Here is a 22,837-nt window from a genome sequence, read left to right as displayed (position 1 = left end):
TCAATCCATCAAATCCCGGTAGCATCCCAGTAAATCTTTTCTGCACTCTTTCTAGTTTAATAATATCCTTTCTATAATAGGGTGACCAGAATTGCACACAGTATTCCAAGTGTGGCCTTACCAATGTCTTGTACAGCTTCAACAAGACGTCCCAACTCCTGTATTCAATGTTCTGACCGAAACCAAGCATGCCGAATGCCTTCTTCACCACTCTGTCCACCTGTGACTCCACTTTCAAGGAGCTTTGAACATGTACCCCTAGATCTCTTTGTTTTGTAACTCTCCCCAACGTCCGACCATTAACTGAGCAAGTCCTGCCCTGGTTCAATCTACCAAAATGCATCACCTCACATTTGTCTAAATTAAACTCCATCTGCCATTCGTCAGCCCACTGACCCAATTGATCAATATCCCGTTGCAATTGGAGATAACTTTCTTCACTGTCCATTATGCCACCCAATCTTGGTGTCATCTGCAAACTTACTAACCATGCCCCCTATATTCTCATCCAAATCATTAATATAAAATGATAAATAACAGTGGGCCCAGCACTGATCCCTGAGGCACACCGCTGGTCACAGGCTTCCAGTTTGAAAAACAACTCTCTACAACCACCCAGGCAGTGCATTCCAGACTCGAACCTCTCGTGTGAAAACAGTTTTTCTCATATCACATTTGCTTTTTTTGCAAATCACCTTAAACTTATGCCCTCTCATTCCTAATTTGGAACTATAACCCTGTTCCTTTACTGTCACTGAGTCAAAAACCAGGAACTCCCTTCCCAGTAGCACTGTGGATGCAACTACAGTAGATTGTAGCAGTTCAAGAAGCCAGCTTATTATCACCTTCTCAAGGGCAATTAGGATGGGCAATAAATGTTGCCATGAAAAGAAAAACATTTGACTGATAGGGCTATTGGAGGGCACGTAAGGTAAAGTGCAGTCTGAAATCTGGGATTCTTGGAACTTGCCTCATGGATAGAATAATCTTTTCTAATCTTGTGTGGTCCTATGTTCTTGAGAAGCATTAAAATGTAGCAGATTGATAGCCATTTTTATAAAAATTTTATTTCTTTCTCAGAGTTACGATGGGGCAAGCCCTTAATCCATCTCATTGCATGCTCCAAAAACCAATTCAAATTGAATCCAATTTATGGTCCTCACAAAAGAGACATACTAGATCCAAGCTGATAAGAACACGCATTATCCCTGATCTTGCACTTGATCCTCTGTCTGATCTTAGCCTTAAAGCTGAGAAGCAGGTTGAAAGCCAAAGTGACATCTTCCAGGTCACATATGCTAATAATTTTAAGCCTCATCACAAACCACACTTCTCCTTATGGAATTATACTTTTCCATCCACCTGACCAATTCATTGATATTGCACAAAGTACATTTAATTTTATAAAATTGAGTACAAGCACAAGATAAGGGAAAATATAGTTTTAAACTCAAAATTACTCAAGTTTTAAATAATTTTGATCACTTTACAATTGATTTCAAACTATCTTTTCCTTGAAATCAACTTACATGAATCCAATTAGTCATGAAATTTACCTGGTAGATGCTTTGGGAAGCAAGTTAGAGGTATAATCAAACACCATGCTAATATCCAGCACAAAAGAAACCCAATCCACCATGCACCAAGCCATCGAGGGTCATCTGGCATCAGAGGAATGCTAAAAAATTAGATATAATTTCTTATTATCAGAGCTTATTTCTAAATATTATAACCTTACATCCTACAAGCAAGCAGAACCAAAACAGCATAATGTTCAATATTAGCCCATTTTAAACAAGTCTGCATACATTCTCTTTTCTTTGTCCTCCTGGGGAATTTTAGTTTGCAAATTTATACCCAGCTGCTCTCCCTGCCATTGCTGAAAAATTATAGGCAAAATCACCTTTGCTTAACCGGTTTGCCCCACAGCAATTTAACAGCCATCAGACGAGATTTCAAACACAATCTGGGAGCAATTCCACCACCCCGCCTCCCCAACAGCCAGCATCTCTCCAGTCCAGGTGCCTCATAGGGAATGGTGACCACTGCTGGGAAAACAGACAGTTTCTAAAGGAAAGCCACAATGAATCCTGACCTGAAGGGCAAGTTTTGGGTTTCTCCGAGACCTTGGTGAGGGGTCCATGCTCGTCAAGGATAGGGTTGGCTGAAAACTCAGGAAGGAGGGAATAACTTGGGATGGGCCTCTGTTGGGTACAATGTGCCCAAAAGTAGGCAACCCATAGCTGGCAACAAGGCTGCCAGGTTTTATTTGACAGCCTAGACACTTGGCCCTGACACCCAGTAAAATCCCAATTGCACTGGGAGTAGGTTCTTAAGTGGACATTAATTATTCCACAGGTGAGTGGGCAAGCTAACATTGTTTTGCTCTGGGTAAAATTCCAGCGACGATGGGTAGGGGACAGGCGTAGGCCACCACCATGGCACCCAACTTTATACCACCCCCCCCCCCCCCCCCCCCCCCCCAACCCACCACCCAGCCCACACCTGCCAACCCAGCATAAAATTCTGGTCTTTGTGTTTCACTTAATGACAGTGATCAATATTTCACTTTAGGTGTATTGGCAATGTCAAATATAATTTACACCCTGGATACCAAAGTCATTTTGAGGAAAATAAAAGTTAATGTCATCAAAAGAACATAAATATATTGACTGAAATTTAAGCTATTGTTCTTTCGTGGACTCATATGTTGCAGTTTCAGAAAAATGTTTTAATAGTTTCTAGGTTTTGAAGTCGTGATTAAAAAGGTAGAGGTGAAAATTACGTTTTTTTTTTAGGTTGATGGAGATTCCAAAATAGCATGAAAAATCCCTGTCCCATCCAAATCAAAGTACAAGTAAGTACCCTCCTGTCTTTAAAGGAAAAACAACAGACAACTATTTCAGAGACTTAAAGTAAAACTGACAATTTCAAGCGCTATCAAGTGATACCTACTCAGCAATAACTTGCTCACTGATGTTCAATTTGGGTTCCACCAGGGCCATTTAGCTCCTGACCTCATTACATCTTGGTCCGAACATCGGCAAAAGAACAGAACTTAAGAGATGAGAGTGACTGCACTTGACATCAAGGCAGCATTTGACCAAATGTGGCACCAAGGATCCCCAGCAAAACTAGAGTCAATAGAAATCAGGGGAGAACCCTCCACTGGTTGGAATAATACCTAGCACAAAGGAAGATGGCTTAGGTTGTTAGAGTTTACCAATCTTAGTTTCAGGACAAGATTGTAGGAGTTCCTTAGGGTAGTATCCAAGGCTCAAAGATTTTCAGCTACTTTCTCAATGACCTTCCCTTCATCATAAGGTCAGAAGTGGAGATGTTCACTGATGATTGAACAGTGTTATATATCATTTGTGACTCCTTAGACACTGAAACAGTCCATGTCCGTATGTAGTGAGGCCTGGACAACATTTAGGCTTGGGATGATAAGTGGCAAGTAACATTCGCAGCACACAGGTGCCAGGCAATTGCCACCTCCAGCAAGAGAGAATCTAAGCATCTCCCCTTAACATCCAATAGAATTACCATCACTAAAACCCCCACAAACAACATTCTGGAGGTTACCATTGATCAGATACTGAACTAGATCAGCGATATAAAAGACTGTAGCTACAACAGCAAGTCAGAGGCTTGGAATCCTGCAGTGAGCAACTCACTTCCTGACTCCCCAAAGCCTGTCCAATGTCTACAAGGCATAAGTGAGAAGTGTGACGGAATACTCTCTACTTGCCTGAATGAGTACAGCTCCGACATAATTCAGGACTGATTATTGACACCCACCTCATCCACAACTTTAAACATTCACTTCCTCTACCACTGACATGCAGTGACAGCAGTGTGTACCATCTACAAGGTGCACTGCAGCAACTCATCAAAGCTCATTCAACAGCACCTTCTAAACTTGTGATCCCTACCATCTGGATGGCCAAGGGCAACAGGTGCATCTGAACATCACCTGCAAATTCCCCTTCAAGCCACATACCATCCTGACTTGGAACTATGTTGACATTTTTCAATGTTGCTGGGTCAAAATCCTGGAACTCCCTTCTTAACAACACTGCACCCATACTATATGGATTGCAGTGGTTCAAGACAGCCGATCATCATCATCTTCTCAAGGAGAGTTAGGGATAGGCAATAAATGCTGGCCTAGCAGGCGATGCTCACATCCTATGAAATAATAGATTTAAATGATGGCCACCAATGAAACTTGATATGGGTATGTTAAGGTGATCATTTATGGAAAGTCAATGGGTTTGCAGTTTACCCAGTCCGGACATTATTGTAGCTCCTTAACAAAATCTGACATTTCTCATGGTAAGGCTTGTAGAAAGACCTTAAACAGTAGAAGGAATGCCAAAGGTCCTGTGCGAGGCCCAATGGAGCACTTCTGCTTCTGCAGGCCACAGAGCAGAGAGCTCCCATCTCTTCTTTGCTCTTTTTACAAGATGAGACATTCATTTCGCTCAAAAGCAACCACAACAAAAAACAACAGCAAGCACTTAAACCCCTGGATGGAGATCCGGTTCCTGTGTTGTAAGGTTTAATCTACCCCACCTCCTCCAATCCACTGTAAAGGGTTAACATCAAAGTCAATGTTTTAGGTTGGTGACTTTCCAAAACAATCAGATCAGATCAGATCTGATGAAAGATATTTAAATATTAACAGGTTCTCTCTCAAAAGGTGCCTGACCTGCAAAGCTTTACTGACATTTCCTGTTTTTCTGTCAAATTTTCCATTTCCACACTATTTTGCCATCATTAGTTGCTGCAACAGTGGCTACTGTCAATCTGGATATAAAAATGCCCAGAGGGAATTGTCAGGAGAAAGATTTTTTCCATTTTTGCCATCTAAATTTTCATTTTAATTTGTGTGTTTATTATATGATAATGAGTATTATCAAAAATGGATTTTAGTCATTTCACTAAAAAATATGATCAATTATCATGTTAAAGATATGTTACGCTATGTACAAGGTAATATTTGTCTGAAACTAAGTTTTTAACAGATTGCTTTAAGTGAACTTTAAAATAACGCTTGTAATTATTTTTTGAGACATTCCATTGGTTGGTAATGTCATTGTTGTCGCTTGCAGCACAGAGTGATTTTAACCAAGGAGTGATTGGAAGAGCACTGCAAGAGACAGCCTGAAGGTATTTTGTTCAATTTATAATTGCCTGGGCCACTTGTCCCACTGGGGATCATCGTGTTTAACCTTGTGCACGACCTTTGGACCTCTCTGGGCAGGTTTTCCTCCAATAATGTACTCATTCTGCAAGAACCCCTCCAACAAGATTAAGGTTCTTCTTTCTCCAAGCACTTGCATTTATGTGCAATTCGCACCAGAAATACAATTCATCAACAAACTGGGAGAAAGGGGTAATTATAATGAGCTAATGACACAAGGGGCCAGATCTTTGTCCCTGGGTCGGGTTTGCTGGGGCAGGAGATTTCTGGGCTCGGCAAAGCTGACCTGTGAAAATGTCCACTTGCAGGTCAGATTTTCAGTCGGGGTGACAGGCTGAAAAAGGAATCGGTGAGGGCGTTCTCGGTACAAATATGAAGGCTGATGGGTGTGGAGGAGTGCTGGGCACAAGGCCTGACTCTGTGCTCCAGCACTGTGTTTCAATAAATAATAATACAACAAAATAATCCCTCCAGTTCTCACCCCTATACCATCTCCCCTCCCCCCATACCCTTTCAAACCCACTAGCAGGAGAGTGTACTATCCAGCCCCATGTTTCCAGATTTATTTTTTATGGTTTATTTGTCTTTAAAACATCCTTGACTTCAGGATGTTTCTTCATGGTGCAAAAATTCAACACATCAAATTAGCATCTGGGGACGTCTGAGTGCTCAACCAATTCAAATGACCAATTAACCTTTGCAATTGCTATATCTCTTTGGATATACTGCAACATCACCTTTCAGTGATGACCTAGCACAATTTAGAGGGATGGGACTTACTTTCTCCAAATAGCTTCTGATATCCTCTAATAATTGCTGCTTAATCTGCTTAATATCTAAACCAAACTATTTAAAAGCCCCATAAGTTTGGCTCCTGATTTTAAATTCTACTTGAATTTCATGAATCACAAATTCTGTCATATCACTCCCAGAAGAAATTATAAAGATGCATCATAAAGATACCTGAAGTTCTTGGCCGGAATTTTCCACTGCCAGCATTTTCCACTGCCTGCAAGAACGGGGAATTTGGCGCTCTGTTCACTGCAGCGGGACCAGAGAATCTCAGCTGCGAGCAAGATTGGAGAACCCGAACCCTTCTTTAAAAATTGTATGATCTGGTTTTAGTTGAACAATCTATTTCTAGCAATACAGATTTCACAGAAAAATAACACATTATGCAAGCATATTCAGGCCATACACTTATTTATTTAGTTTCCATCATTTTCCTTCTGCTGCCTTTAGGGGTGCTTTTAGAAACACTTCTCTCTTAAAAGTATCTCTCTGCAGAAATGCGGCTTTTATGGCGATTGACCTACACTTCCATAAATATGTGGCCCAAAGAGCGAAGGAGATTTTAAGATTGCTTTTCCAGCTATTGGAGAATCCACTCTAACATTCCGATCAACCAGTTGCTCTTCAAAACTCTGACTAACTAACGTCGCTCAATTAGATCATCCCTGCCAGGGCTTCCCCCCTCTGGAACGTCAGGTTGTGCAAAGTGCAGCAGACCTCAACAATTCGTGAGGCATGTGCCATAGAATACTGCAGAGAGCTACCTACACACTTCAAGCATCAAAATCTTATTTTAAGCTGAGCAATGCTCTGCTCGACAATGGCACTAGTAGATGGTTGCACACATCACAGCCTCTGCATGCAAGTTTCTCGCTGGGGTAATAAACCATCTCTTCAGCAAGTATCCCTTATCTACAAGAAGCCAATTATCCAAAAACTCTGGTGGGCAGAACATCCTGGCACCTAGGAATAACTAAGGACGTACATACATGCCATGACTACTCCTGGGAAAGCAGGCACACATTTACATAATCCTCTGAAGATGATCATACTCAAGCTGAACACTGAAGGAATTGAAACATTTTCTGTTTACAAATGTCCCAATGGAGCTTTGATGGCCACTTGCGTGCAATCCATGACACCTGGCAATTTGGGGGAATTCAGCCAATCTTGCAAAACCTCTGGCGCTCTCAGCCTGACTAGCGTCATTTGTGCTGAATAAAATCAATTAATTGGCTCTCCTGAACATACGTCTATCACTACCTTGATACAATGGGGTGCTGATGCTTGTGAGATCCCACAAAGTTCTTGGGCTGAATCTTGGAATGGATCTTGGAATGATACCAATGCAGAAAATTAATGGCCACAGAAATTTTGAAGTGATGGTCATGGAGTGGATACCAAAGCAATTTGAACTAGTTTCCCCAGCCAGCATTTTGCAAAGGGATGTCACTGTCTCTCTGGCAAGATGCAGTCTGCAGATGCACAGGCATTCTGACATCTGAGGCTAGGTCACTCTTTGCCTATACAATATGTACACAGGATATTGTCTTCTTCTACCTTGACCTGCCTGCTGATGCTGTCACTCCTCTGCAGGCCTGTGTCCAGCAGTAGGTCTATCAATTGCCTGGACTTCTGGGTACATCTGTCTCTAGACAGTTGCCCTCCTCTGTCTCCTTCTTTCCTTCTCACTGGAGGAGGAGCCTCCCATGAAGGACAGCGAAGTCTGATTTTTATAATGGAGTACTCAAACTTCACTATATCCCTGTATGTAGACCACATTCCCTCTCAATCCCTCTTTATTTCTAAACAATGAATAAAGAAAGTTAAAAAAAACATTGACAAATGCTGCCACCTTTACCAGCAGACTCTGGGGCTAAATGCAGCTGTGGCGGCCAGGGGAAATATATCTAAGTCAACCAGGTTACTGTATAAAGTAATTATTTTTATCTTAAAAAGTTTTTACCGGAGTAGCCATGACTCATACCAAAGGAATTTCTAACCTTCAGACAAACAGCAAAGTCTCATTATCTCTAAACTTTTGGCCATCGGCGACATTGGGCGGGATTTTACGGCCTTGCTCGGGCGAGACTGGAAATTACCGTGTGAGATCAATGGACATTCCTGTTGTCAAACCCTTGTCCCCGCCAATTCCGTGGCAGGTGAGGTGGTAGGGTTTCAGCCATTGTGTCTCCACAGACGAATGGAGCCCTCTAATAAACACCTCAAGATACCAGACCTGGGAAAATCCATCTTTTGGTCCAACATCCAAAAGAAGTGGGAGGTATATCAAATGATCTGTTTCAGACCCCATTCAATCCATACAGTGCAGGAGGAGGCTATTCGGCCTATCGAGTCTGCAGCAACTCGCCAAAGGATCATGTTATCCAGGCCCATCCCCCTGCCCTAACCTCGTAAAACCCACACATTTTCCATGGCTAATCCACCTAACCTATACATCTTTGGGCACCATGCCAGAGGGATTGGTTAGCTCAAAAAAATAATAGAATCCCTACAGTACAGGAGGCCACCACTCGGCCCATTCGACCACAACCCCACCCAGGCCCTATTCCAATAACCCACACATTTACCATGCTAATTCCCTTTACACCAAGGTCAATTTAGCATGGCCAATCCACCTAACCTGTACCTCTTTGGACTGTGGGAGGAAACCGGAGCACTCGGAGGAAACCCATGTAGACACGAGGAAAACGTCTGTGTGGAGTTTGCGCAGTCACACAAGGCCGGAATTGAACCCGGGTCCCTGGCACTATGAGGCAGCAGTGCTAACCATTGTACTGTCCACAGGACCTGCCCCAAGCTGTTTGAACTGCTTTAATCATACAGCTTTTGCATCTCATCTTCAGTCACAGTTGGTCTCTGAGAGAAACAATACTCCAGGCAAGAAGCCTGTGTTTTTCTATCAACTTACCATCGAGCAAATGGCAGCAGAAAGAAACTGTCCGTCGTCTATACTGTGAACCACTGAAACATTTGAACTTGTGCTTTTAAGATTAATTTAACGGATCACCCTTCATCAGTCAGTCAACTACCCTCTGAAGAAATATACCATTTGCTTTGATTTTGGACTCATTTAAAACCATAACTTGTATTTTTATTGTGATCTTGTCCTGTTCACCTTTCTTTCCTTTATCCCTCTTCAATTGTATGAGTGCCAAAGGGATGGACATTGTGAAACCCCTTTCTGAGGGTGTGTGTGTGTGTGTGTGTGTGTGTGTGTGTGAGTGTGAGAGAAATAAATCAACCCTTTTATTTTATCTTATCTTGAGTTTGCTGTGGGAGTTATGCATAGAGGAATGGAACACTCAAAACTGAAGGTTTGGAGAAAATATGCCACAATTTATGAAGGGGAGAAGCAAAAACAAAAACACCTTTCTGTTTATGGATGAGCAGAAAAGAGGAGAAATCAGAGCTGTTTAAATTAATTCCCCTTTGCTGTCCATAACATGACCATGATCCCACATGCAGGTCCTTTTATCCACCAATGCATCCTCATACTGGGCATGACCCAATCCCAATGATTACCAGGCATGACCCAATCCCAATGATTATCCCATGTGCCAAAAAAGAAGTGGGGTGGGCAACATAAAATCAGTATACTGGGTTGTTAGCAAGCTTAATGGCCTATTGAGTCACTGCTGGCTTTCCTCCCAGTCAGTGTAATTTCCCCACTTGATTCCTGTAGCGTTGAAGGCTAACTTCTTTCAGGTTCTCATCCAATTTCCTTTTGAAATCATTGTTTTTGCTTCCAACACCCTCATGGGCAGCAAGTTCCTGGTATCTGGTCAATGGTAACCCCCAGCGTGTTACTTGCCACTTATCAGCCCAAGCCTGATTGTCCAGGTCTTACTTCACATGGAGCCGAGGTGCTTCAGTATCTGAGGAGTCACAATAATTGCTGAACACTGTGCGATGATCAGCAAATGTCCCCACTTCTGTCCTGATGATAGGGGGAAGGTAAAGCAACTCAAGATGGTTGAGCCTAGGACAATACCCTAAGGAACTCCTGCAGTGATGTTCTGAAACCGAGATAATTGAACTTCAACAACCTCAAACTTTGTTCCAAGTATGACTTCAACCAGTGGATGTTTTCCGCTGATTCCCATTGACTCCAGTTTTCCTAGGGTTCCTTGATGCCACACCCAAAGGCTACCTTGATGTCAAGAGAAGTCACTCTCACTTCAGCTCTTCAGTTGAGCTCTTTTGTCCATGTTCAGACCAAGGCTCTAATGAAGTCAAGTTTAGCTCAGTTGGCTGGACAGCTGGTTAGTAATGCAGAGTTTAATCCGGACAAATGCAAAGTGATGCATTTTGGAGGATCAAACTTAAGTGTGAATTATACTGTAAATGGCAGGACCCTTAGAAACATTAACGTACAGAGGGATTTAGGCGTGCAGGTCCACAGTTCCCTAAAAAGTGGCAACACAGGTGGCCAAGGTAATTAAGAAAGTGTATGGCATGCTTGCCTTCATCAGCCAGGGCACTGAATACAAGAGTTGGGAAATTATGTTGTAGCTACATAAAACCTTGGTTAGGCTGCATTTGGAGTATTGCGCGCAGTTCTGGTCACCACACTACCAGAAGGACATGGAAGCTTTGGAGAGAATGTAAAGAAGGTTCACCAGATTGTTGCCTGGGTCTCAAGGGTGTTGGCTACGAGAGGTTGAATAAACTAGGATTGTTTTCATTGGAAAGATGGAAGCTGAGGGGAGTTCTGAAAGAGGTCTACAAAATTATGAGAGGCATAGACAGGATGGATAGCGACTTTTTCCAAGGGTGGAAGTGTCAATTACAAGGGGGCACAGGTTCAAGGTGACAGGGGAAAAGTTTAAGGGAGACATGTGGGGGAAGTTTTTCACACAAGAGTGGTGGGTACCTGAGGTGCCAGAGGAGGTGATGGAAGCAGGTACATTAGTAACATTTAAGAGGCATTTAAGAGGATAGATACATGAATAGGGAGGGAATAGAGGAATACAGACAAAGTAAGGGCAGAAGTTTTTTTTAGTTTAATTAGGGCATCAAGATCGGCACAGGCTTGGGGGACCGAAAGGCCTATTCCTGTGCTGCACTTTTCTTTGTTATTTGGCGCCAACTGCACAGGTTCAATTCCTGTACAGGCTGAGGTTATTCATGAAGGCCCGCCTTCTCAACCTTCTCGCCTGAGGTATGGTGATCCTCTGGTTAAATCACCACCCATCAGCTCTCCCCCTCAAAAGGGAGAATAACATAAGGTCATCTGGGGCTCTGGTGGCTTTTACTTTTTTATATTAGTACTCTTACAAATAGGTTAGTCCAGCTAATATACATGGAATTATAAATATTTGTAGTGATCTCAATATTTTGCCATAGCCAAACATAAAGAATGTCACCTTCTTAATCTTGCATTAATCTTCTCGTCTTAGTGAATCAAGATAACATTTTAACCAATCTGTTCTACATAATGTTGAAGTATAAGTACCATCTGGTACTGCACAGTTAAAGGAGTCCATGACAAACACATTCATTACAGGGCTAAAATTCTTTGTGACTCGTATAATTTGTTCAAATTCATTATTGTGTGGTACTGAAGTGGGGTAGTGAAAATAATTTGATGTTCAGATTGATATTAAGATGAATATTGACAGCTTTGAAGTAGATAAATGTGGTTATGAGCATTAAGAGCTTTAAAAGTAGACAAGTGTAGTTATTTATTAGTGTCACAAATAGACTTACATTATCACTGCAATGAAGTTAATGTGAAAATCCCCGAGTTACACACTCCGGCACCTGTTCAGGTACACTGAGGGAGAATTTAGCATGGCCAATGCACCTAATCAGCAAGTCTTTTGGATTATGGGAGGAAACCAGAGCACCTGGAGGAAACCCACGCAGACACGGGGAGAACATGCAAACTCCGCACAGACAGTCATCCAAGTTGGAATTGAACCCAAGTGCCTGACACTGAGGCAGAAGTGCTTACCACTGTGCCATGAGAGCTTTTTCATGGCACAATGGGAAATTTGCCAATATTATAGGCATGATGGGATCCTTGGCCAAGGATAGTTCCAGAGGAGGCCAGTCCACATTTAATAATAACAGCTTTCATAGACATCTATTGCTGAACAGGACAAGAGGAGATAAGGAGAAACTGAAGTCTAGAAAAAAGCTGAGCAGTGAGAGAACATCTGCTTGTAGAATTGCATGGCAGTTAAGACATTAATGAAAAACATCATAATGAAAAGTAAGAACCAAAAATATATGCAAAAGCCCTGTATCTTAGCGAAACACCAGGGAATCTGTGGTCCTTGCTCTCCAGCATCTGTTGGAATAAGGACTGCTTCCTGGAACTCACTAACTTGAGCGGTCTTAATCTTTTACCACAACAATACACCTTAAAGTGGATGTGATTATGTTTTCTTTGTACACCACTAGAAAGGAATTGGTGCATAGTACCATGTGATTCAGACATATGTACAAGTTCTCCAATGTTCTAAAACCACTACCAACTTCTCAAATCTTTAATACATAGGCGGCACGATGGTTCGCACGGCTGCCTCACGGCGCCAGAGACCCCGATTCAATTCCGGCCTCGGGTCACTGTCTATGCGGAGTTTGCACTTTCTCCCCATGTCTGGGTAGGTTTCCTCCGGGTGCTCTGGTTTCCTCCCATAATCCAAAGATGTGCAGGTTAGGTTTATTGACCATGCTAAATTGGCCCTAGTGTAAGGGAGATTAGTAGGGTAAATGTGTGGGGTTACAGGAATAGGACCTGGGTGGGATTGTGGTTGGTACAGACTTGATGGGCTGAATGGCCTCCTTCTGTATTGTAGGGATTCTATGATTCTATTATTTTTTGAGCTAACCAATCCCTCAGGCATGGTTGGCACCTTGATGGTTATCTACTAAGTAAGCACAAGGAGAAAAAAAAACACAATGTGGTGCCAGTGGTGGAAAATGTTTCATTTTAATGCATAACATACACAACCTGGTGATCATGTTGATAGAAGAACCTGGTGTGCAGAAACAAATCTGAAGCTTAAAACTGCTCTGTCATTGTCGTCTCTAACTGGAGATCAGAGAATGCAGTCTGCGAGTACAAGTGGCAGCACATCAAGAAGTTGAGTTCCAGACAGAGCTCTGTCAGGAAAAGCAAGCAGTAGGATGTGGTCTGGATTGATTGCAGGCAAGGGAGAACAAAGAAACATTGTGGAAATCAAGTTGAGTAAAGTTGCAAAAAAGACCAGCAAAATCAGGAGTCTATGAAAGCTGGGAAAGTCTTCAGTGCTGTTATACAATTTGTGGAGAATCAGGGTGCATTCCCACCAGTTCAACATTGTGGGCATAGCTCCGGAAATTCATGCACAAATGGCAACAGTGCCACTCATCCCAAGTACTGAACAGCAGTGGAATATGCTGTTGTGAATAGAGTAACTACACGATCTGACATCCTACTGTGTATTAAAGCATGTACAATTCCTTGGATTCTGGTAAGGTCCCAGTGGATTGGAAACACGCTAATGTGACGCCCTTATTCAAAAAAGGGAGAAGGGCAAAAAGTAGGAAACTATAGGTTGGTTAGCTTGACCTCTGTGGTGGGGAAGTTACTGGAGTCAATCTTAAAGAAGAGATGAATGAGCATTTGGAAAGGCAAAACTCAATCTACCATATTCAGCATAGTTTCATAAAGGGTAAGTCATGCTTGACAAATTTGTTTGAGTCCTTTGAGGATATAACCAGCAAGGTGGATAGTGGGGAGCCTGTGAATGTGGTATTACTGGACTTCCAGACAAAGAGCCGCATAAAAGACTGATGCAGAAGGTGAAGTCACAGGGGATTGGAGATAGAGTACTGGTTTAGATTGAGGATTGGCTGACTGACAGAAAGCAGAGGGTCGTAATAAATGGGTCCTTCTCTGGTGGTGAAATGTAACTAGCGGGATGCTGCAGGTGTCAGTTCTCAGACCTCAATAGTTTACAATCCATATAAATGATCTGCAAGCAGGGACAGAGTGTAACATAGCAAAATTTGCGGATGATACTAAAGTAGGTGGGAAAGTAGGCAGTGAAGCGGACATGAAGATTTTATAGATAGATATAGATAGGCTAGGAGAATAGGCCAAAATTTGGCAGATGGAGTTTAATGTGGATTAGGGTGAGGTTATCCATTTTGGCAGAAAAAATAGAAAGGTAAGCTATTACCTAAATGGAAAGCAGATTAAAAATGTATCCATGCAGAGGGATCTGGGTGTCTACGTTCATGAATCGCAGAAAGTCGGTATGCAGATAAAGCATATAATAAAAAAGGCAAATGGGATGGTGGCATTTATTGCAAAGGGGCTGGAATATAAAAGTAGAAAAGTGTTGTTTCAATTGTATAGGGTGTTTGTGAGACTACATCTGGAGTATTGTGCCCAGTTTGGTCTCATTATTTGAGGAAGGATGTGGTGGCATTGGTGGCAATTCAGAGGAAGTTCACCAGATTGATTCTGGGGATAAAGTGTTGACATATGAGGAGAGATTAAACAGTTTATACTTGCTGGAGTTGAGAAGGATGAGGGGGGATCTGATCAAGATATATAAAATTTTAAAAGGGGTTGATAAAGTAAATGTAGACCAAATATTTCCTCTTTTGGGGTAATCTTGAGCAAGAGGTCACAGGTATAGGTTGAGAGATTTAAAACTGAGATGAAGAGGCACTGCTTCTCGCAGAGGGTGGTGAATTTGTGGGACTCGCTGCCCCAAAGCACGGTGGAGTCTGAATCGTTGAATGGTTTCAAGAAGGAGATAGATATATTTCTAATTAAAAAAGGGATAAGGGGATATGGGGAACAGGTGGGGAGGTGGATTTGAGACCAGGGGGAGATCACCCATGATCTGATTGAATGGCAGAGCAGGCTCGAAGGGCTGAATTTGCCGACTTCTGCTCCTAATTCCTATGTTCCTATGTTACAGTATTTATTAGAATTAGAATCATAAAATCCCTACAGTGCAGGAGGCGGCCATTCAGCCCATTGAGTCTGTACCGACCACAATCCCACCCAGGTCCTATTCCCAGATCTCCACACGTTGACCCTGCTAATCCCTCTCACACTAGGGTCAATTTAGCATGGCCAATCCACCCAAGCCGCACACCTTTGGACTGTGGGAGGAAACTGAAGCACCAGGAGGAAACCCACAGACACGGGGAGAACATGCAAACTCCACACAGACAGTGACCAGAGGCTGGAATTGAATCCAGTTAAGAAATGCATGGCATATCAGAAATACAAGCCACATCAGCACAAGGAACTGCTTTTACCATATGAAGTTCCTACTGATCCTTGGGTCAACATTGCTTCTGACCTCTTCCATGATTTCTTAGTTGTCACTGATTATTTCTCTAAGCATCCTATCATTCATCAATTTCACGATATGTTAAGTGCACACACAAAGTGCTATTTTCAGTTTTTTTGCGACACTAAAGGGGTTAATCTCAGATAACGACCCTTACTTTGCCAGTAAACCGTTCAGACACGTGTGAGAAGTGGGGAATAGATCTCACTACTTCTTCTCTGCACTACCCCACATCCAATGACATGGCCAAAAGAATAGTTCATATGGTGAAATATTTATTTCTCATGATCAGAATGACTAAACAAGTCCTACAGATTACAATGTTACACCTTAGGGCAAGACGTCTAAGTGCAATTATTCTATCACCAGTGGAACTCATGTTTGGCAAGTCATTGTGAATGAATTTACCTAGTTTTCATCAATCTAACCTTCCAAAAGTCAGAGAAAAACTTGAAACATAGGGAAAGATGAAAGACGTGCATGACAGGAATGTAGGCAAAATGTTACAAAGTTTAAAGATCGGACACATTCAGCATCCCACAGAAGGTACAATCGACCGAAGTGACAAGGATCTGTCCAGAGTCAATGTCACATGAGATCATCGCACCCAATAGTGCAACTGTGCAATGGAACATAGGACAAATTATGATTGTACCAAATCCTCAACCACCGTGTAACTCCATTGCATCCAGGACAAGAGCCAAGGCCAAATTGAAAGCAACATCTAAGTGTGAATTTACAGAAACCACTGTAATAAAAGTCAACAACCTCAACATTACAGTTACTACTTCAGGGCATATAAGCAAACCGTCAAAATGCTTCAGGGATTTAATTCTATGAGTTCCTTAACTCGTAGCTCAGTAATGTATCAATAAGCATTTGCATATATTCTAAATTTTATGGTTATTTGTAAGGGGGAGTTACTTGAAAAAAAGGGGACGTTGAGATACACCTTTAAGTGGGTGAGGTTATGTTCTTTTAAACATACGAATTATGAGCAATAGGCCATTCGGCCCTCCAAGCCTGCTCCATCATTCAATTAGATCATGATTAATCTGAATATGGACTCAACTCCACATTCTGCCGACCACTGATAACCTTTGACTCCCTGGTGGGTCTATCTCTACTTTAAAAATATTCAATGACCTTGTCTCACTGCTTTTTGGGGAAGAGAATTTCAAAAATCTTCCCTTCTCTGTCTTAAGTACATTCACTATAATGCAATGTATTATGTAATTCAAACTTAGTCACAGTTTGTTCTTAGGTAGTTATGATCTGTCATAATTATCAGGCATGCATACAAGTTCTCCAACTGTGTAACGCTGCTACTAACTTCTCAAATCCTTAATAAATGAACCTATTTATTTTTGTGTTGACTAATCCTGTGGTTGGTGTCATGATGTTTATCTGCTAAGTAAGCACAAGAAGAAAAACACTCAAATTCTTTGTAATATGTCATTTCAATGACATTGCTTTGGAGACTTCACTGCATAATGATACAATCCCATCTGAGAGGCACCTATTAACTGTTCCTTGACCATCCGGGGGTTCATTTGTTTATTATTATTGTTCCAATTATGTCTTCTGCTGTAATAGCCAAAGCTATATTGGCATGTCAGCTACGACTCTCACCAACTTTTACACATGCACCATAGAAAGCATTCTTTCTGCTTGTATCACAGCTTGGTATGGCTCCTGTTCTACCCAAGACCACAAGAAACTACAAAAGGTCATGAATGTAGCCCAATTCATTACGCAAACCAGCCTCCCATCCATTGACTCTATCTACACTTCCCGCTATCTCGGCAAAGCAGCCAGCATAATTTAAGGACCCCACGCACCCTGTACATTCTCTCTTCCACCTTCTTCCGTCAGGAAAAAGATACAAAAGTCTGAGGTCACGTACCAACCGACTCAAGAACAACTTCTTCCCTGCTGCGATCAGACTTTTGAATGGACCTACCTTGCATTAAGTTAATCTTTCTGTAAACCCTAGCTATGACTGCAACACCAGGTTGCAGTCTCTCATTTTCCTCTCTATGAATGGTATGCTTTGTCTGTATAGCGCACAAGAAACAATACTTTAAGTTTATAAAGTTTAAAGTTTATTTATTTATTAGTCACAAGTAAGGCTTACATTAACACTGCAGTGAAGTTACTATGAAATTCCCCTAGTCGCCACATTCCGGTGCCTGTTCGGGTCAATGCACCTAAACAGCACGTCTTACAGACTGTGGGAGGAAACCAGAGCACCCGGGAGGAAACCCACACAGACACAGGGAGAACGTGCAAACTCCACACAGACAGTGACCCAAGCCGGGAATTGAACCCAGGTCCCTGGCATTGTGAGGCAGTGCTAACCACTATGCCACCATGCTGATTTTCACTGTATATTCATACATGTGACAATAATGAATCAAATCAAATCTAATGAAGGTATTGTCATCTGCATTTTGCTGGTCTAATCCTTCCTTTAAGGGAAGCCTTGTGGCGCAGAGAGTAGTGGAAAAAAAATTGGAGCCACTACCATCACTATAAATGGCCACAGCATGCATGTAAAAGTATATAAATAATTTTTTGTCGTAAAACTTTAATATTGTTGAGAATAGAGGCGTCCTGTCAAAGCTTTTCATCTTGACTCATCAGGATTGCTTGCAAAAATTGCAGGAAAAATGTGGACAACCAATTAAGATTGTCACATGGACCTGTAGTGTAGCACATTAGCGTGTACCATAAGCTACATATATTAATACACAGAGCCTTGTTCTTTGCAGACAGAAAGAGCATGTACACACCTCTGCATTCTCTGGTTCATTCCTCAGGGCAATGCCTTGACCTATCGGAGTCAAACTACCTGGTTAAATTTCAAACAATGCTTGGCAGTTAACCATCAGTCACCATCAACTGATGCATTCTCTATGGTAAGCCTCTACAAATCAGAGTTCACTTGCCAACCAACCAGCCAGCACTCTCTTCTCATGCAGTATAAACTGCTGTCCCCCATTGCTGTTGGAAAATTCTTGTGAGCTTTTCTGATCAGTACAAGATGAAAATCTTTGATAGCATGTCACTTTTTTTCAGCAACACTCAAGTAAAAGTGTGTGTTGTCACAGCAACTTGGACTCATTGAGGTGCAAGTTAGCTCAATTGGATGCACTTCAGGCATAAAACTCAAGAAGGAGAATCCTTTCTTTGTATTGACACCTATATTCGGTAACTAGACTATTTTGAAATCAAGCAATTCCTGAGACTTCTATTCTTTATGACATGGCTCATTTGTTCAATGAAAGCTAGAAGAAATCACCAGTTCCTCAGGACATTTTGTTAATGCAGCTAACAACTGATCTAGCAGGGTCTCCTTCTCGGAAAACTGAACACTAGTTAGAAGCAGTTGTTTATCCACATGAGACTCCTTAGAACAATCCAATAATTTAAACTATATTACCAATCCAGAGGTCCTCAATTTGAATTTTGAGATTGTGGGGGGGATGTTTGCATTGTGGGGCAGGGAGAAATGCCTGCATTGTGGGGGGGGGGGGTGGGGTGGGCGGAGAAGAATGCCTGCAGGCAGGGTGCTCTGATGTCAGTGATGATGGGGAGGAGGATCTTTAACTAAAATTTGAGGTCGAAGCGCCCATTACAAAAGGGTTCAGACATTTTGCAGGAAGTGGCAATGCTGAGGCCAAACATTTATTACTTTGGTTCGGATGGAACCCATGTCCACATATAATTCTTTCACTGAATACATGTCCAGCCTGTGAGAAGGAAAATCATACTTTGACAACTTACACTTGTTTTCTGCTATTTTCCATAATGGCCAGTGATTTTAGCATTCTGTCTGTAAAACCCTTTTCAGTACAAAACTTCTGCTTTATGAAACCATCCTCTGTCACCATGTTATATTCACAAAAGCCGTGTGCTGAAGGATAGAACTTGAGCCAATCTTTAGACACCTTCATAAGCAATTATTTACAGAGATATCAATTACAAATATCCATAATCAAGCACCTTCCAAACTCAAATACCATAACTTCAGTCTTTCCCTATTTATTTGAGTACAACTGAATCCCAACTACTTGCACATAGTTAAATACAATTAATGTATAATTAACACAAGGTACCAGCAATAAATCTTTAAAATTACATATATTCCTTTTATGCATCAAATCTGTGTAAAAATTATGATAAAATCTGTTGAATCAGCAAATAATAAAACCATACAAACACTAATGTGCCCATTATATATCTTTATACAAAATACACAACATATATATTGCATAAGAAAGAATGGCATGAGCTATCAGGATAACAAATAAATGATTGATTATACAATTCACCATATACTTGCCTTTTGCTCTTGACCAGCCCGGAGTTCTAACCCTGTTTTCATTCAGGCCAAGTTACAACCATGAGCCAGTTTTCAAAGAAAGGAAAGGTTATAAATTGAGTGTTTCATTAACGGAGTACAAGCTTGAGGCACAGAACAATTGGAAGCGATACAGGAATGGAGATAAAGGGGAGATGAAAATGACAGAAAAAGGAGAGGGGAACAGTGAGATAGAGAGATGCAGAGATGATAAGAGAAATGTGCACGTGAGAGGCATAAAGGAAGGTTAGATTTTATCTTGTCATACCTAAATGGTTGGAAATTCTAGCTCAGTGAAAGCGGAAAGGGGGCATTATAAAGTGGAAGACAATGAGAGGGAGACAAAGAATTCAAGACGATGAAATAAGCAGAATTAGTTATGGTGTACATGGAGATCGAGATTTTTTTTGCTTTGAGCAATACCACAAGAGATTAACAAATTTCATTTATTTATTTCAAAAGAGTTTATGAGAGTGTAACAACAGTGCAGTTACAGGGAATGACTAAGCATCAATCAATCATCTTGCTGAATATCAGCAATTTGGTAGAGAACGGCCATGATCCTATCGAATGGTGGAACAGGCTTCAGGAGCTGAACAGCCTACTCCTGCTCCTTTTTCTTATGGTAGTAACAGACAAATACAAAAAAATTAGAAACCACTTACTTGGAAATCCTATTGAAGTCAATATAAATGTCCAGCAACTGACCACCTATGACATATCCAAACGCAGGGCCCAGAACTGACATACCATTTCCAATACCTGTAGATTGTCACAGCAAGTGTTCCTTTAATTGGGATTGTTGATACAATAATAAGTTAAATATATCTTACCACAATGCGATTTCAATTGTTCCACCTTCATGGCAGTGCCTTCACATGTTTGGGACAGAATTCCCTTCCTAAGCCTCGGTGTTTGTTACCTTTCTCCAGTCCTTCAAGGCACTCCTTCGAACCTACCTCGTCTGCCCCACATGGCTCTGTGTTTGATGAAGCTCATGTGAAGAATCACTCATTTTGATGTGTTAAAGGTGCTATATAAATGTAAATTGTTGTGATGGTTGTAATTACATATCACATTTTGATTGGTTTGAACGCAAGAATGGCCCATTTCTGAATCTAAAACTTAGAATCTTTTTGGGAGAATCCCACCCTAAATACAGTGGAACCCCAATTTTACGCACCCCGATTTAGCGCGAAATCGGGTATGACGCGATGGACCCTTTTTTTTGCTATTTCCGGTTTAGTGATTTAGCGCGACCCCGATAACATTCGCGATAACATTTTATGGACCCCAACCATCGCGTTATAACGGGGCTGCACTGTACCAGATTCATGTAAGAACTGGAGTAAATCCCACTGGTTTTTTCAGTGGGATTTTCAAAATGAATCTCCCACATTCTGTGCACTGCAGAGTGCAGGAGTGTGAATCTCATTAAAAATCTCTGGGTGGGGCCTATTCCCACTGACGAGGCCAGCAGCATAGCGCTCAGCGGGCCACTGCGCATGCGCCGATCCTGCGCTCAATTGCTGGCCAGCACAGCTCGATCGCTGGCAGTGCAACCCCCCCCCCCCCCTCTCCCCGACCACCTGATCGCTGGCCTCCCAGTGGGCTGGCCTGGGCCAGCCTTGACACCCCCCCCCCACCCCACCTCAATCCTGCCCTACCCCCGCAGCCCTGACCCCCCTCCCACCCCCGGCAGGCTGACAACCTCCCCCCCGATGTCTAGCCCCAATCGCTGGCTTCCCTCCCTTTGTCACTGATCCAAAGTGCAGAGTGCCAGTGGGATCCCCCAACCCTCCACCGATAGCACCCCAAGAGGCCCCACCCCCATTAGGTTCTGTGCTCTCTATCCCCATTCCCTTGGCACTTCCCGATGCCTGGTGGGCAACACCAAGGTGCCCCCTGGACATTGTCACTTTGCCCCTTGGGCAGGGCGAGGGGCCCCCTTACCACCGACCTCCGGAGGTGCCTCCACAGCCTCCTTCACTCCAGCGGGGTTGGGCCACCAGCTCCCCGCTAGTGGCTAGCGGGTCTGAAGACCTCAGTCCCAAAATCTAGTTAAGTTAGGCAATGAAGTGTGTTACAATTTAATATAAATAACAAGTCATCATGTAAACATACCTATATAAAGGGAACTTTTCTCATTAGACACAGAGTCATCAATGTGGGCCGTTCCCAGTGTGTATAAAGGGGTCCCTCCCACCCCATGCAGCAGCTGCCCCAGAAGAAACACAAACAGAAAAATGGACGATTTAGATCTGGTGGAGGGGGTGCAGGTTGGCATGCTGGCATTACTGTGAAGGAGAGCACAGGTATCTGAAAGAAAAAGAAATGGTATAATTATCACAGCTTTGAAAGCTAACCCTCAAGAGAAGTTCTACACCTTTTTCATAGATTCTGTTTTTCCTTAGATCTTGTCAATCCCAATAAAAACGGGACTATGTAACTCAACGTCATCAGTTCTCACCTATACTTCACCACACAAATGAAGCTCCTTTGAACCAACCACCGTTGTCAAGTGAGAAGGAGTTGCTGAGCACAAATAGAATATTAGTCATCAGGAACATGAGAACTAAGAAATAAGATCAATGCTAGTGTAAATGAATCATTGACTCTCAGGCTTAGATGATTTGACACGGTGAAAACAGCCTGGAGTGTTGCTGGCGAAACCAACATTTAAAGACCATTTCTAATTGTCCTTATTAGCAATTAGGGTCAACCAAATTGCTGAGAGTCTGGAGTCATATATAGGCCAGACCAGGTAAGGATGGTAGATTCCCTTTCTTAAACATAACGTTAGAACATAAGAACTAGGAGCAGGAGTAGGCCATCTGGCCCCTTGAGCCTGCTCTGTCATTCAATAAGATCATAGAAACATAGAAAAACTACAGCACAAAACAGGCCCTTCGGCCCCACAAGTTGTGCCGAACATATCCCTACCTTTTAGGCCTACCTATAACCCTCCATCCTATTAAGTCCCATGTACTCATCCAGGAGTCTCTTAAAAGACCCTATTGAGTTTGCCTCCACCACCACCGACGGCAGCCGATTCCACTCGCCCACCACCCTGTGTGTGAAAAACTTCCCCCTAACATTTCCCCTGTACCTACCCCCCAGCACCTTAAACCTGTGTCC

At 42.3% G+C, this 22,837-nt stretch overlaps 1 protein-coding gene across 1 annotated transcript in view; it reads right to left on the bottom strand.

Annotated features, from left to right (window-relative positions):
• LOC144494992 (solute carrier organic anion transporter family member 4C1-like) overlaps positions 1–22,837 on the bottom strand; it is a 130,412-nt gene that overhangs the window by 58,467 nt on the left and 49,108 nt on the right. Inside the window, exons 3-5 of the mRNA XM_078214720.1 lie at positions 21,824–22,018; positions 20,365–20,461; positions 1,557–1,678 (exon numbers count right to left, since the gene is read on the bottom strand). Of these exons, the coding sequence (XP_078070846.1) occupies positions 1,557–1,678; positions 20,365–20,461; positions 21,824–22,018 (414 nt within the window). The remainder of the gene's footprint in view (positions 1–1,556; positions 1,679–20,364; positions 20,462–21,823; positions 22,019–22,837) is intronic.

The sequence above is a fragment of the Mustelus asterias genome, chromosome 6 (genome assembly GCF_964213995.1).
Source record: "Mustelus asterias chromosome 6, sMusAst1.hap1.1, whole genome shotgun sequence".
Classification (NCBI taxonomy): Eukaryota; Metazoa; Chordata; class Chondrichthyes; order Carcharhiniformes; family Triakidae; genus Mustelus; species Mustelus asterias.
This window is presented reverse-complemented; position numbering and strand designations above follow the sequence as displayed.